The sequence below is a fragment of the Naegleria fowleri genome, assembly GCF_008403515.1.
Source record: "Naegleria fowleri strain ATCC 30894 chromosome Unknown tig6, whole genome shotgun sequence".
NCBI classification, from domain to species: domain Eukaryota; phylum Heterolobosea; class Eutetramitea; order Acrasida; family Naegleriidae; genus Naegleria; species Naegleria fowleri.
In genome coordinates this window covers 336428-351562 of record NW_025407938.1, presented here as the reverse complement: position 1 = coordinate 351562, position 15135 = coordinate 336428, and the positions used below count along the sequence as shown (strand labels likewise).

At 36.3% G+C, this 15135-nt stretch overlaps 8 protein-coding genes across 8 annotated transcripts; 4 read left to right on the top strand and 4 right to left on the bottom strand.

Annotated features, from left to right (window-relative positions):
* Positions 1-75: 75 nt before the first annotated feature.
* On the bottom strand, positions 76-536 carry FDP41_010419 (uncharacterized protein; the record flags this gene model as incomplete). The annotated part of the gene is made up of 2 exons (XM_044700715.1): positions 76-362; positions 425-536. The coding sequence occupies 2 exons, from the start codon at positions 534-536 to the stop codon at positions 76-78; spliced, it is 399 nt and encodes a 132-aa protein (XP_044568067.1).
* A 170-nt stretch (positions 537-706) lies between these two features.
* On the bottom strand, positions 707-3280 carry FDP41_010418 (uncharacterized protein; the record flags this gene model as incomplete). Its single annotated transcript, XM_044700714.1, has 1 exon — positions 707-3280. The coding sequence occupies one exon, from the start codon at positions 3278-3280 to the stop codon at positions 707-709; it is 2574 nt and encodes an 857-aa protein (XP_044568066.1).
* Positions 3281-3984: 704 nt separating this feature from the next.
* FDP41_010417 (uncharacterized protein) lies at positions 3985-5424 on the top strand (the record flags this gene model as incomplete). Its single annotated transcript, XM_044700713.1, has 4 exons — positions 3985-4105; positions 4258-4381; positions 4492-4715; positions 4781-5424. 4 exons carry the CDS (start codon positions 3985-3987, stop codon positions 5422-5424), a joined length of 1113 nt encoding a protein of 370 aa, XP_044568065.1.
* Positions 5425-6209: 785 nt separating this feature from the next.
* On the bottom strand, positions 6210-7151 carry FDP41_010416 (uncharacterized protein; the record flags this gene model as incomplete). The annotated part of the gene is made up of 1 exon (XM_044700712.1): positions 6210-7151. The coding sequence occupies one exon, from the start codon at positions 7149-7151 to the stop codon at positions 6210-6212; it is 942 nt and encodes a 313-aa protein (XP_044568064.1).
* Positions 7152-8295: 1144 nt separating this feature from the next.
* On the top strand, positions 8296-9495 carry FDP41_010415 (uncharacterized protein; the record flags this gene model as incomplete). The annotated part of the gene is made up of 1 exon (XM_044700711.1): positions 8296-9495. The coding sequence occupies one exon, from the start codon at positions 8296-8298 to the stop codon at positions 9493-9495; it is 1200 nt and encodes a 399-aa protein (XP_044568063.1).
* A 115-nt stretch (positions 9496-9610) lies between these two features.
* On the top strand, positions 9611-11137 carry FDP41_010414 (uncharacterized protein; the record flags this gene model as incomplete). The annotated part of the gene is made up of 1 exon (XM_044700710.1): positions 9611-11137. One exon carries the CDS (start codon positions 9611-9613, stop codon positions 11135-11137), a length of 1527 nt encoding a protein of 508 aa, XP_044568062.1.
* Positions 11138-11140: 3 nt separating this feature from the next.
* Positions 11141-13567, bottom strand: FDP41_010413 (uncharacterized protein; the record flags this gene model as incomplete). Its single annotated transcript, XM_044700709.1, has 6 exons — positions 11141-11151; positions 11196-12200; positions 12248-12423; positions 12485-12609; positions 12697-13004; positions 13087-13567. 6 exons carry the CDS (start codon positions 13565-13567, stop codon positions 11141-11143), a joined length of 2106 nt encoding a protein of 701 aa, XP_044568061.1.
* A 406-nt stretch (positions 13568-13973) lies between these two features.
* FDP41_010412 (uncharacterized protein) lies at positions 13974-14990 on the top strand (the record flags this gene model as incomplete). Its single annotated transcript, XM_044700708.1, has 1 exon — positions 13974-14990. One exon carries the CDS (start codon positions 13974-13976, stop codon positions 14988-14990), a length of 1017 nt encoding a protein of 338 aa, XP_044568060.1.
* Positions 14991-15135: the final 145 nt, after the last annotated feature.

Below are 15135 nucleotides of genomic sequence, written 5' to 3'. Positions count from 1 at the left end.
GGACGGACAAGTCAACTCACAGAATTGACCAAACCTTGATTGTGGAATAATTTACAAAAAAGTGTAACAATGATACTAATCCATTTCGGTGGGCTCATTATTACTAAGTCTATCAATAAGCTTTCGTTGTTCTTGCTCCACTTTTTTCAAGGATTCAAGCTCGTCGACATATCTTTCCAATTCTGTATGTTTGTCAGCAATTAGTTGATTGTATTCCCGAAGAAGATTCTTTCGTCGATCTTCCTCTCCTTTTACTAAATTTCTCATTCCGATTGCTTTTAATTTTTCGTCTTCAATAGTTTTTCCTTGACTTTCCAATATTTGCATCACTTCCGATACCAATTTTTGAAAGTCCTTGATTTCTTTTTATTATTAAAACAAAACAGAATGTAGTTAATATGTAGTTCAAGCACCTGACACTTACTTGTTGCGAATTCTTCTGATTTGTGCCTCACTGCCTCGGATGTGGTAAACTTGGCAGGATCAAACACTCTGAGGTTGTACTCCTCATCAAACGATAATTTCAAATCGTCCATGATGATATTTTTTTTGTGATAGAAACAACTCGTAAAAAATGGCGCCATTTCCACATCAGTTTGAAACTTTACGACACTCACACCCCAGTGAAAACAATCATGGAATCTTGCTCCGATTTAGTTTCTTCTTCATGACTACAAAATCACATGGATGTCTTTGATGTCAATTATTAATAATTAATTCCATATTCCGTGTGTGTTTCGATGGAGGTCTTTACAGTATTCTCAAGACAAACATGATAATTCTTGATGATATCCACAGCATTGATGTCTCTCATCAGCATGTCTTGGAATTTTTCAAAGAGACGAAACCATCTCTTGTAGGACAAATCTTGAGGATATTCGGTTATGAAATTTGTGAGCTTGGCGAGGCTTGATGAAATGATAGATTCCATTCCTGAAGCTGTATCATTTGACTCGTTGGAGGAACGTGAAAACAGTTTCAAGATGGAATGCAATTCTTGGATTTTGGCTATTGCATTCTTTGATTCGAGCTCATAAAGCCATTCATCGTCGAGAACAAGGTTCTCTTTTTCCAGACAATAGACATTGTAAATTCTAGAAGGAACAGAATGAAGACCTGGTGAGCTCAGAATTCTTTCGACTGGTCTGGAAATGTATTTGTCTTCTGTTCCGATCAAAGTCTTCTCATCGATGAGAATTCTTAATCCATAATTGAGAGCAAGGAGGCTCAAATGTTGAGAGATTTTCACAGATTCAGACAAGACTGAATAATATCTAATGGAGTGATTTCCAATATTTCCAACATATGACTCGCTTGTTGAAATTCCTATTGAGTAATTAATTTCTGGCATGTGATGATTTTTCAGCTGTGCATTGATCATTTCAAATGCTCTTACAATTTTCAGGGCACACTCTTGAGCGGTATCTTTGCAGCTTCTCTTCTTGGTTTCAATCATTACCCCTAATTCATCTGTTGAGATGATTTGCAGTTCTGCTTGTAATACCTTTGTGACACTTCCAAGGGCAGAAACAAATTTTGGAAATGTTCTTATAATTTCATTAGGGGTAAATTCAGACAAGTAATTACTCAACCTGATATGTAAAATAGAAACATATTTTACGGAGTATCCCATTTTGAACACTGACGAGCTTTCCTTCTTCGAGATGGCTGTTGAGGAAAGCTTTTTCGATGTTGAATTGTCTGATGTTGTTGTTATTGTAAAGCTTGATGCTCCAAGAGTACTTTGCAAGTGATGATGTGCATTTGAGTTATTTGATTCTAACTCATTTGGCGTGTTGGGGTCATTGTCTCCCTCCTCCTCACGTAATTGAAGTAGAACCTTATCTGGAATGAAGGATCTGATTTCTTTCAACCAAGTGACAGTATTGAACAAATTTTTGTAAATGTCATTCAATTCGACAAAATTAGTGGAGAGTCTTTGGATGTTATCTAGATCAAACACCTTAATAAGTTCAAATTGCTCTTTGAGCTTCCTCACAGGTCTCAAAACGATGGATGTAATGATCAACGCAAGAGTCAAACTAATTACTGTCACTAAAAGGGCCACACCAACCGATGCAGCAATACTAATAGTGGTGGTGAGTTGAATATCATTCTCAAAAACCACAACAAACATTCTCCATTCAATATTTTCAAAGGTATACATTGATGAAAGAACGTAATAGTTAACTCCCATGCTTGAAATGAAGAACTTGTTTGGCACATTCTCCCAAGTAACATATCTTTCTTTAATGTCCTTCATAAGCTGTCCAGCATTCTTGTCAATAATATCAGTCATTTTCACTCGAGATTTTTCATCGAACGATGTGGTGTTGACACTCCCTACTACGACTAGATCCGTTCCATTTTGCTGCAATAGAACATAACCATTCTGAAGCACTGTGATTTTCTCTCTCATAAACCTCACAATATTTGCAAGTGGCATCACAGTTCTACAAATGCCTTTCAACACCTTTTCACCAGTCGAAGTCAAAATGTGAGGATCATATAACATGGCTCCGTATGCAATAGAAAGCGTTCCATTGGTGACAATATATGGATCTGTAAAAGCTCCTTCAGAACCCATCAATTTTGCTGCATTGATCGAAGAGTTGTAGTAATCCTTTTTCGAAACTTCATACACGGTATAATCCACCGTTTCATTGACAGTCTGAATGGTTCCGTTAAGAAAATAGGCGTCACGAATAGACCCAATAAATCCTGGTGGTTGATACGAGTACACAATTCTCTCCTCCCCTTCCTTTCCAACAATGGTGTATGAATATCTTTCTGAGGGATACCCAAAAGCAAAACCAACACTCAATCCAGTTAATTTGAAAGGTGTATAGAAGAAATTTCGGTAGAAATTAAGCGTGACCAGACCATAGGAATATTGCTCAGCACTCAGCCTTGAAACCACGCTCATTTGAGAAAGAACCTTATCAATGTAAATGACGATTTTACTTTTCGTGTCGTTAATCACCTTTTCAGACAACTCATCCACGGCCTGATGAAAACCAATAAAGACGGCCAAATAGACACAAACCGAGGATAATAATATTAAGGAACAAATAGAGATAATCACAAACCACCGAAGTGACAGAAAGGCCTTATTCTCTGATGCTTTTTTAATTCCTTCCTGAAGTGGTGAGTTGCTTCTCTGCTCGTCTTGATCCATGTCATCAAAAAAGTTTTCAAAGGGTTGATGACTGGAGCCAGCTGTTGTGGGAGGATGATTGCCGGCATTAATTGGTTGAATTTTGTTGTTGCTGACTGTCATTATTCAATAAAATAGTGAAAAGCTTTTTTAAAGTAAATTCGAAAGCTTCAGATTCTTTCAAGTCATTAGTTCAACGAAATCGAGATATCTTCACAACCAACTACATTTCTACGCACGAGATGTTTTTGTTACACGATCCTAATGGAGTGTTGGCTCTCTCTTCTTTGAGAGTTTAGGACCATTTATCAACCTCTGAATTGCTGCATCTTGAAAAGTATCTCTTCGTTTCGGTATTGCCAATTTTCGAGAGAGATACTGTCAATATTTGAGAGATATTCGAATTCAATCGCTGTCACAAAAAACCTCACTGACCCCCTTTGACATGAAAATGAGAAAAATTGACAGTGCAAAGGACTTAATCAACTAATTGACAATCAGTCCAAAACAGTACTTAATTAGACGATCACCAAGATCTCGCTTCTTTCCCATTAAACAAGAAGAGAGATTAAGAGAGATCCGTGAAGCACTCTCAAGGTAATGATGCTATCATTTTGACTCACAAACTTCTGACAGAGGGATTCAAAATGATAGCATCATTACCTTGAGAGTGCTTCATTGTAGTTGATCAACAAATTCTTGATCTGCATCGCACTTTTGTAAAGTGACTTTATTCTGCGTTTTGTCCTTCGTGCGTACTTTTACTCACAATCTTTAATAGAGTCTTGATAGGATTTCCTTTGTTCATCGTCAACACACACCAAAAAATGTCTTCAACAACAAACATTACTGCTACTACTACTGCAACAACAAGTGTGGAAAGAATTCCCTACACCAAGTACAGAAAGTTTGGAAACACTGGCTTACGAGTTTCTCCCATTTGTTTTGGTAGGTCATTGAAAATGATATTCGAGAAGGATTTATTTATGATTATCCATATGATTATGAATTCAATCATTCATCCACAATAATTGTAAATTCCACCTATGATCATAATCTCTAAATCATGATCATCATTACTACACATTCCTCCTGATCAGGTTGTATGAGTTTCGGAACACCAAAATGGCAAGATTGGGTCTTGGGAGAGGAGGAATCGATGAAGTTATTGAAGAGAGCCTATGAGTTGGGAATTAACTTTTTCGACACTGCTGATATGTACAGGTACGTTCGTGACATAACAACAGTCTGTTTGAAATTTTGTAAGATTTATTTCACACAACATTCACTTAATATTTTCATCGATGTGAATATTATACCATCAATTCATCTAGCAATGGAGAGAGTGAAAGAATTTTAGGAAAATTCCTCAAACAAAACAACATTCCAAGAGAACAAGTCGTGATTGCCACCAAAGTGTATTTCCCTGTGGATAAATCTGGTGAACAAAAACGTTTGTTGTTTACACCTGAGAAGGTTGTTCCAAATACAAGTGGACTCTCTAGAAAGCATATTATGCAGGCTATTGAAGATTCTTTGCAAAGATTGGGAACTGACTGTATGTATTTCTGTTCAACATTAATTTTCTATTTTGTGCTTAAATTTTCACATGAAACAATACAGATATTGATTTGTACATTATTCATCGTTGGGACAACAACACCCCAATCGAAGAAACTATGGAAGCATTACATGATCTTGTGAAATGTGGAAAGGTCAGATACATTGGTGCTTCTACCATGTGGGCTTGGCAATTCGCCAAAGCTCAATTCATTGCTGAAAAGAGAGGTTGGACCAAATTTGTCTCAATGCAAAATTTGTACAATTTGATTTATCGTGAAGAAGAAAGAGACATGATTCCATTGTGTCGAGATTTGGGTGTCACCATTACACCATGGTCACCCATTGCCAGAGGTATTTTGGCACGTGCTCATGAATTTGCTAATACCAATGACTTTAGAGGCACCACTGTTCGTGCAACTACAGATCCATTTTTGAAAACGTTCGAGAATGCTGTGGAAGAAAGTGATAAGGAAATTTTGAGACGTGTTTCTGAAATTTCCAAGAAGAAGAATGTCACACCTGCTCAACTTTCTATTGCTTGGTTGTTGCATAAACCAGGAGTTTCTGCTCCTGTGGTTGGAGCCACTAAATTGGAAAATGTAGATTTGAATGTTGCTGCTGTGAATATCGAGCTCAGTGCTGAGGAGTTGAAATATCTTGAAGAGCCTTACAAAGCAAAGGCTGTTCAAGGCGGATTGCAATAACTATTGTAAACATGGGCAAAGCCAAATTGAAATTGGTTACGCTTTTTAGAGAATTATAAACGATTCAGCCCTTGTTCAAATGTCACGTTTGATTTTAGAAAGTGTGATCTTGTTTTTGTTTTTCATTTATAAAGCTCTTCAGTTTCAGCTCAATGATTCGGTACACATATTCTTTTATGTTTATTCCTTCGATTTATGCGTTCAACTTGTTGTATGTTATGTTGCAAACAACGAGAAGAGACCGGTCATTCCTTTCATAACTGAAGATGAGATGAAAGAATTCTTAACTGACATTTACAATATGGGTTTTTGAAGATTGGGAGTGGCGATCATGTCGATCTCTTCCGTTATGTAGTACACAACGTCACACTTGTCGTTTTGTTCACACACATTTTTGAAACGGTCAAAAACTAGATTCTTTCGCTGTTCAGAGGCATAAAATTGAAAATAGAAATATGTGCTCGAATGGAAGTAGTATTCTGATAAGGTGCGTCTTATGTCTTGGGATGGCTTTGCTTAGCAAATTGAACATGTCAAGTTTTTGGCAACCATTCTCACTCAATGACAACGTCTTTAGAGTCTTGCACAAAAACTTGACAAACACTTGGTCACCAACTTTAGAAGAAATGGTTCTGGTAAAGATAACTCTCAATTCATCATGGTCAAAAAAGTTTTTGGCTCGTTTGATTAGGAACAGCATCAAAGCCAAATAATGTTTGTACTCTGATGAAGTTGAACACATAAAATCAAAGAAAGAACGACCTAATTGCCAAAGCTTTGGAAATTCAGGTGTTGAATGATTGCATCCCAAGCTGTTCACGCTTCTCCAAGACAGTAAGAACAAACAGAAAATCACCCCTCCGTAACATTGTTGTCAGGATATCATCGAAGGATTGATGTACATCTTCAGGAAATCTATGAAAGTACCAAAGGAAAATCTCTTCGTTACTAGTAAGAGCGCTGAACAAGTCAATTCCTGCTTCTCTAATTAGACTTAATCGTTGCTCTTTCGAGTACTGTTTGAGGTATAATGTAAGGAGAGCCTCTGCCTCGCCACAAGTCTTTTGTTTGAACAGACATTGGATTAAGGCAGTGGCAAACTCTGTCTTGTCAAAAGTGCTGTCTTCAATCACACTTCTCAACAACAAGGACTCATCATTTCCATCGTAGCACCATTTGAGATAATTTTCTAGATATGCCTTTTTCTGATGTAATTCTAAGCAAGAATGATAAAAAAAGCAGTAAGAGCAAGCTTTGCTAGAGACCATAAACTGTTGAGATTCAATTAACTTGGAAATTATTGGAATGGTTTGTGGATGGCTGAGAATAATGTCAAAGTTTGCTGGTTCATATTTCGAACAGAGCTTTAAAATAGTATACAATGAAAACGGACATGCATCAAGAAGCTTGGATATCGCTTGGAGAGTTTGTGTTTGAGTGAGACAATGATCCTTGTTCAGTTTTTCGAGAGAGGTAGAGAAAAAGCGAAGCCAAAGAAGAAGGTTTTCAAAGTCAAGGACATGGTTGCGAGCAATTCCAAGTAACCAATCAAAACATTTCATATCAAAAGGAGCATTCCTATCCTTATTAAGGGCGATCAAGTAATTCAAGGCTCTATCATGAAAATTCTCTCTCACAGGTTGCAAGCAATGGTAAATGCTCGAACAAGTTTCCATCAATAATCCAATGCTATCAAGCTCAAGATATTCGACAACACATAGGAACATGTCAGTACACTACTCAACAATCCATTTAGTTTGTTAGGCTCAACCTTATGATAGTGTATGTATTTTCTGGAAACTTGAGAGCCTTGATGATCATCGTCATCATCAGAAGCGTCATAACTCTCAACAGAGCTATCATTTCTAACCCGATAAGCAGATGAGCCATAGAGTCTGGGTTTTGTTCTTCTGAGCCTCTTTGTTTTGAACATTTCAAACTTCAATTGAGGAGGAGAAGTGGTTGTTGTAATTTTTTTTGTAGAAATTTCTCCACATAGTTACTAGTGGTGTCACATCGGGTGATGTAAGGCTTTCATTAAGTAAGGCAATATCATGCCTCCAAGAATGAGTAAACAGTCGAACCCAACAGTTGGATAGAAGCAAGTCAATAATTATAAATAGGATATCAATTGATTACTATTGATATCCTATTTATTAATTATTGATAAAATTGAGCCCACACTTTTGGATCATTGAAATTATCAAATAGGACATATAATTATTTTGGAAATGATCACCAAACAATTTTGTAAATTATTTATCCCGATATATGGGCTGATGATCCATACATGTTTATGCACGAAGAAGGAGTATGCATACTCTACGATAGAGAGGGGTTTTTGGAAAATTCCTTCCACAATTCCTCAGCAAATTCAGACATCACACTCTCTTTCTGTACATCTAATCCCTTCTCAATTCGCTCTTTTAAAAATAGTTTAATTCGTGATTGCAATATTGCATCCAATCCCCGAGAAGGATCATGCAATGCATGTTTCATTTCGAGACAAAGCTGTTGTTTCTTTGGTGATTTGTCGGTCATTGGGTTGATACAAGATGACAGCAATTTTTTTTCACTCATGAAACCTCGTTGTAAAACAAGTTCCTGGTTGTTCCATTTGTTGTACTCAGAATTGGTAAAGCGCAAGCGTTTAACGGCATTATCTTCCACCTTTCTCAAGAAAAATGTCCAAATCACTTTTGACCCTGCAAGAACAACAAATTTTTCTTGAAGCAGAGAGGGGCTTCTGTCAATGAGTATCGATCCGAACTCTTTTCCTATTACTCTCATCCACAATGGCAACAATGCATAGTTCCTCCTCTATTTATTCCATGGCAAGATCAAATATTGTTTCATAAATTCTCTCAATATATGATGGATGCAAGAAATCTCACAGCAAATTGTTCTTTTTCGGAATCATCTCAGCCACAACCATCTCCCACACATGGTGTCCATGAACAGAGATTTCAATTGTTATCTCAAAATTTCGAAGAACGATTGAAATACTATTCCGAGAATGGATATTTAAAGCCTTGCGTTGAGTTTCTTAAAGATTTGCATCATGGAGGTCATAGTCTTTATTTGATTATGGAAGATACTCAAGTGGAAACGCACCATGCCTTTTCCATTGGTGTGCATTATTGGTATCCTGAATGTCCTGAAATTCTCATGTCCATGGATAAGGTTGGCGAATTGGGTACAAAGTTCATGTACTCGCTATTTGGAAACATCATGAATCATTTGGCCGAAATTGTCAAACGCAATCCAAAGACGATCCAAGCTGGCACGAAAGTAAAACAGGTGTTGCCATTCATCTCAAACGATTCTTTGGTATTTGACGAAATCACACCTGAAGAAAGTAAACAGCATTTAGGAACTGCGAATTGGTTTTACATTAACTTTGCGGATTGTTTTGAATTTCCATGTTTGAAATTACATTTGGGTGAAAATGAAGTGTATGAATTGTTAATGTCACTTCCTAAAATCATTATGGAACAACAACTAAACTCATTCTTGAATCAAGTGTATGAACAAGAGTCCAATGTAGTTTATTTGAAACATGGTCCAGTAAGCACAATTCCTGATATTCAATTAGCATCCAATAGCACTTTCTTTGATCTTTTCAAGGATACTATGATCGTGTCAGAGAGCGAGTTTGAAAATAAGACTGTTGTGAGCTCTTTGGAAGAGCTGAATCGTGCTGCAGGAGCATGCACTTTAGAAAAACTGAAAATACTCATTAAGGACAATCCCTCTTTTAATATTGTGAATAAGAAGGCCTTCGAGTATGCCATGTGGAACCATAAAGTAGACACTATGCAGTATCTCCTACAGCAAGGTTTAAATGTACAAGGTGATGGTAATGAACGAACCCTATTGATGGATGCTGTACAATATGGACATGAAGAAGCTGTACAGATTCTTCTCCAAGCACACGCTCCTCTTGATGATCGAGATTGTGAAAACTGGACATGCCTCTCTATTGCTTCAAGGGCTGTTTTACACAGGGATATGGATCTCGCAAAGAGAATTTTGAACATGCTGTGGGAAAGTGGAGCAAGAGAAATGTAAGGGTTGTTTGTCATTCAATTTGATTGGAAAAAACTCTCATCCTCAACAACCATGACCTTATTGTGAATAAAGAACTCCTCATCTTTAAAAAGAAAGAAAAATATGGTGAAAAAAAATGAAAAAACTCAAACAAGTGATACGCAAAAAAGTCAATCTCTTTAAAGACCAAGAGATCTCTGAGTCTGCTTGTCTGCTCAGGAACGATGCAAATCCAACAATGGCTTTGGATCAACAACAACGAATATTATTTCACGAAATGATCGTGCAGAATCCGAACAACCACAACTCGACTCAGGAATCCGATCATCATCACGGTCTTGACCAAATTAGAAATGTACCAACCACTTCACTTCATTCAAAAATGTTCTTTCAAGATTTGACTCAACCTGATTGTGCATCGCTTTCTTTAAAGGTGGATATCACAAAGTCTGGAAAAACAATGATGGGGTCAATCAAACAAGTCATGACACGCCCTAATGATCGCACACTCTACGCAATTACAGATTGTGGCCATTTATATGAAGCTCAATTTTCAGAAAAAGAAGCAAAATTTGAAATTATAGCTCCTTTTGATGGATCGACTTCTTTGAAGGCTATACAACTTGCGTGTTACACTGAAGCAATGTTATTGATTGTATACGATTCAATCAAAGGTCAATATTATATATACGGCATTGGAAACAATGGCTACTTTCGAATGTCACATTTTTTAGGTTCAGGATATGTGTGCAATAGTTTTGAATTAATGTTTGATCCTTATCATCAGTTACATTCGAAACCTAAAAGCCCTCCCAAGATCAATCATGTCGGTTGCTGCTATTCATTTAGTATATGCGTAATCAATGGCCATGATGTTCATATTACTGGTCAAAATTGGATGAATACCTCACAGGTCAATCTGATATCTGGATATCACTGTTGGCGAAATGTTGCCCAGAGTTTTAAAAAAAAGATTGTGAAAATGGAATATGGAGATTTTCATGTTGTGCTGTTACATGAAGATTGCTCTGTTTCGGTGGGTGGATCTAATTCCTCTGGTCAGTTGGCTAATGCGGGTGTTGAAGCACCATTCACGACTTTGAATTTGCATGAATTTGCTTTTAACAATATTTTCAGCGGCAGCAACTCGGTGTTATGGGTGAAGAATGTAACGAACACTTCCAAGGCAATTTATTTGACAGGGTCCTGTAACGAACAATTAACATCAAATTTAGTTTTGGAACAGGTCAAATCCATGAGGAAAGTACGAGCAATTCACCACAAACATATACAATTTACTGACAATATGTCAGACGTATTCGATGTGCAATATACAAGAGACTTTATGTTGCTACGACACTTGGAATTTCCATACTTGCTCTTTGTAATTGGATCAACCTATTATGGAGGGCAAACCTACAATGCTCAATGCGTTGATTTGAGATGTATCATACCTTTTGAAAATTACTCGAGAGGAGGAATTAGTGATAATTTTTACAGAGATGTCGTGCAAGTTAGAATTGTCAACATTGGTTATGTCGTATATTGTGATTTTACCGCATACTACAACCAGAAAATGGTGACCCGTCTCTTCAAAAGCACTGATTACTCAGAACCAAATAATCATCTCTTACTTGATATTTCAGTTGCGTGTAAACATTAAAGTTTATCGTACGACTTTTTGGAAAATTGAGGTAGAGACATTTGTCTAGGTAGGGAACTGCTCGAATTGGACGATGACGATTTCTTTTCTGGTACCTTGTTTTCAAAGCTTTTGATGACAGCAATAGATTCTTGTTTTCGAAGCGACATGCGTTTTTCTCGTTCCTCTTGTCTTTTTTGTTTCAAAGCCAAACTTCGAGAGTCTCTTGGACTTAACAAGCCAGAAAGGTTGTTTTGAGATTCTACAGGTGGTTGTGATGACATGTCATCCTGAGGAGTACTGGGAGTCTTGTTTGCTTCTGCGGTGGGATGGTCCAATGTGTGCAATGATGGAGAAAGGTCTTTTTCGATGGACGAAGAGCTGCCACTAAGGGGAGAAATTGGTGACGCCAAGTAAGGTTCTACATCTAACTTGAACGGCTTTTGTGATTTTGTTGATGTGGCATCCTTACTTTTCTCTGCCTTCTTTTTCTTGTACTTCTTCCACTTGTTCTCATTATTAGCATAAATTTCATTTTTCAAAAACACAATGGTTGCATTCAGAGTTGTGACGCTAAAACCATATTCTGACAGCCCATGCTCTTCTTCCAATTGATAATCTTGCATAAAATTGAAATTAGTGATGAGATTTGGAATTTTGGCTTTCACTACAACATAAGCAAGCAGAGGAATCATGTCATCAGTTGTCACAAATTCTGTCTTTATACTTGTCTGCTGTCTATTGATACTGGAGACAATCTTATCCGTGGTTTGTTTGAGGCATTTCATCTTATCAAACGGATTTCTTGCAAGGTTTAAATATTTCGAAAAATACGTTATGGAATCACCTTGGTTACATTGGAAGCTTTTGCTGATGTTTAAAATTTCATAGAGATCAAATTCTGCATATTCATTATTTTCTGATTTGGAACATGCTTCATCGATCACTTCACAAATGGCCAAAAAGTTCTTGTCTTCTTCGTTGAATGCATATTTTTCTAGAAATGGAAATAATTTGTCATAAATACCATCCATCAACACACAATGAATGGAATTTTTCAAGTCTTTCTCTTCTTCAGGCGTTGCTATAACAAATTGTATGAACCAAAAACACAAAGAATAAAACACATACGTGGTTGTGAGGAAATGAATTCACTATAAATTACTTCAAAGTATTCCTTAATTTTATCAGGAATAGCAGAATGAAATCCTCTCAAAAGCAAATAATTAAAATTAAAATGTTGAATGGATCTTTTGAGTTTGTCATTGTACGCCTTTAAATTCCAATCTTGTAAAAACAAGTTGTATCTAAAGTAGAAATGTAAATATTATCATTTTTCGAATGGTTTTTAACAATTCAGTCACTTACTCTTCCATGCTTGAGGGAGATGAGGAAGACCATTGTTTGCTGCCAATAGATCGGTCATCCTTCTTTGGTGAAACTTTTGTCGAATGATCATGCAACGATGCTCCAACTGTTATTTGCTGATATTCCTATAGAGTAGTAGTAGTTCACATCAATTTATATATTATACACACACACAGATGTATATTAAAGATCAACTTTTTTTAAAAACCTACATCACTTAAACACTTGTCAATAAATAAAACTTTGTAAGGTTTAAAATTATCATTGTAACATGTTTCTTCTTTCAAAACCTGTACAGTAAAATTTTTAGAAAATCCTTTTCCACTTTGTAGTATATTTACAGGTTGTACTTTTTCTCCTTCTTCCATAATGGTGGAAAGACTGAGAGAAGAAAGATTTATGGTTTTTCGTTTTTCTTTTTCTAAAATCTCAAATTTTTCCTTATTTTCACTGAGATGATTTCCTCGATCTGTAATGTATTCTCCGACGAATAGGGGTGAGTTTGAGAGAATATGATCCTCTGTTTTGCATCATCAAGAATTATAATATTACAAAATTACGGAAATATTAAATGATCAAAATCTGAAAACAAATCAACGTACTGATAAATGCTTGAAGTTTTGAGGCAGGATATTTCAAATGATTTAACACATATTCCACCTCTTCATCGGGAGGAATGCAAATTGTTTTTTGTGCATCCATACATGAATGTAAATATTGTTTGTTCGCGAGCATTATCTTCCAAAAAGTAGACCCTTCAATTGTGAATATTCTTTTCTTTCGAGCAGAACTAACAAGAGAGTTAGTTTGAGATTGTGACGACATTGGGGTGATTAGCATATCTCCATTGTTAGTGTTATTGATAATGCTTGTTCTGCTTGACCTGATGTCTTTTCTTTCAAATGTCAATTCGGAGGATGAAGTATTTGTTTTGTTGTTATTATTTGAATTATTGTTATTTGATGAGTCTGCCATTCGCATAAATGAAGTCGATGGCAATGATGATGACATGGTTAAATTTGTTGATCCACTCATCGATCCTCCATTTAGAGATGCGAGAGGATGATCGCAATTGTTCTTCATCTCCGATGAAAGCGAGAGTGTTTAATAATGATGACTAGTTAATGAATGATTGAAATAAATTATGAACGAATGAAATAAATATTGCTATCTCATCAAAGGATTATTTTCAGCACAAGCGCTTGCGTCGCTTTGGACGAACCGATAAAACAATTTTTTTAATTTTTGTTTCGGCAGGTTTTCTTGCCACACGTAATTCGAAATATTATTTTTAATACTAAATATTTTATGAAATGCTGATTATATAAGCAGCGGTAGATCAGTTGGTTAGATCGTAAGCCTAACACGCTTAAGGTCATGGGTTCGATTCCCGTTCGCTGTATAATTTTTGATATTTTTTTGGAGCGATTCTTTCATTTTCAGGATGGAATGTTGAACATGGGTTTGATTGTGAACAAACACAAAGAAAATGCCAAGATTAGAATTTCCCACAGGTCGGATGAAGTGGAGATTTGATAAATCATCTCCTTTCTATGCCTCGGATCGAAAGATCTTGCAGTCACAAGCAACCGATCAATTTACTGAATTATTTGAACGTTTTAATTATATCATTATCTTGAAAATAGCAGGAGTTGAGAAAAACGAATTGCAAGAAATAAGAAGATCCTTGTCCAATCAAGATTCCGAATTGTATTCTGAGCTATATATTGGAAAACACTCTCTCACTCGAGTAGCCATTGATGGACTGATTCGAAAGTTAACGAAAAATCACAATGATGATGATAACGAACATCAAAGGCTTGCAACCATTCTTTCACAATTTAAAGAATTATTGGTTGGAGAGATTGGATTATTGTTTACAAATTGTGAAAATTATTTTGATTTGAAAAAGGAGATTGGAAAACATGTGACCATCAAACAAGCCAAAGCAGGATCGATCGTAAAGGAAGATGTCTATTTTGAAGGAAGTACAGGATTGGCACCACATTTGACCTATGTATTTCTCAATTGTAATGTCCGTACACGAATTCGAATGGGAAGAATTGAATTGTTGGAAAAGCAAAGAATTCTCAAAGCTGGGGATGTGTGTTCTCCTGAAGTGGTAAGAATGTTAAATCTGTTGCAACTAAAAGTCATTCGTGAATGTGTAGAGTCATTGTATTTATTCAGCAAGAGAGATGCATGCATTGTAACAGATGAAATGTTAGGACGTGATTGGTTTGAGAATTGTGTGGAGGCTGCCAACCAAATGACAGCTCTTTCAATGGAATGTTCACTTTTGAATGAGCTCACTGTTATTGCTGATATTAAGAAGGGAATATTAGATTTAGTGGTATTGGACACTGAAACAGAATGTGAAATGCGTTATAGGATTCGAAAAGAACCACTACCACCATCATGTATGGACAATCATGATGATCCAATAGAGACGACGGACTCAAGCGACCATGATACTGACATTGACTATTTTGATTTGTTTTCTTAATTCCATTGATGATGATTTATAAAGAAAGTAGATCATTGATCAATGAACAATGATTACAATTAAATGGCAAATGTATGATCACTGTGAAACCTTAATTCATCCAGACTATGCAAGAGATTCTCTTTAATCGAACAGTATTGTTTAA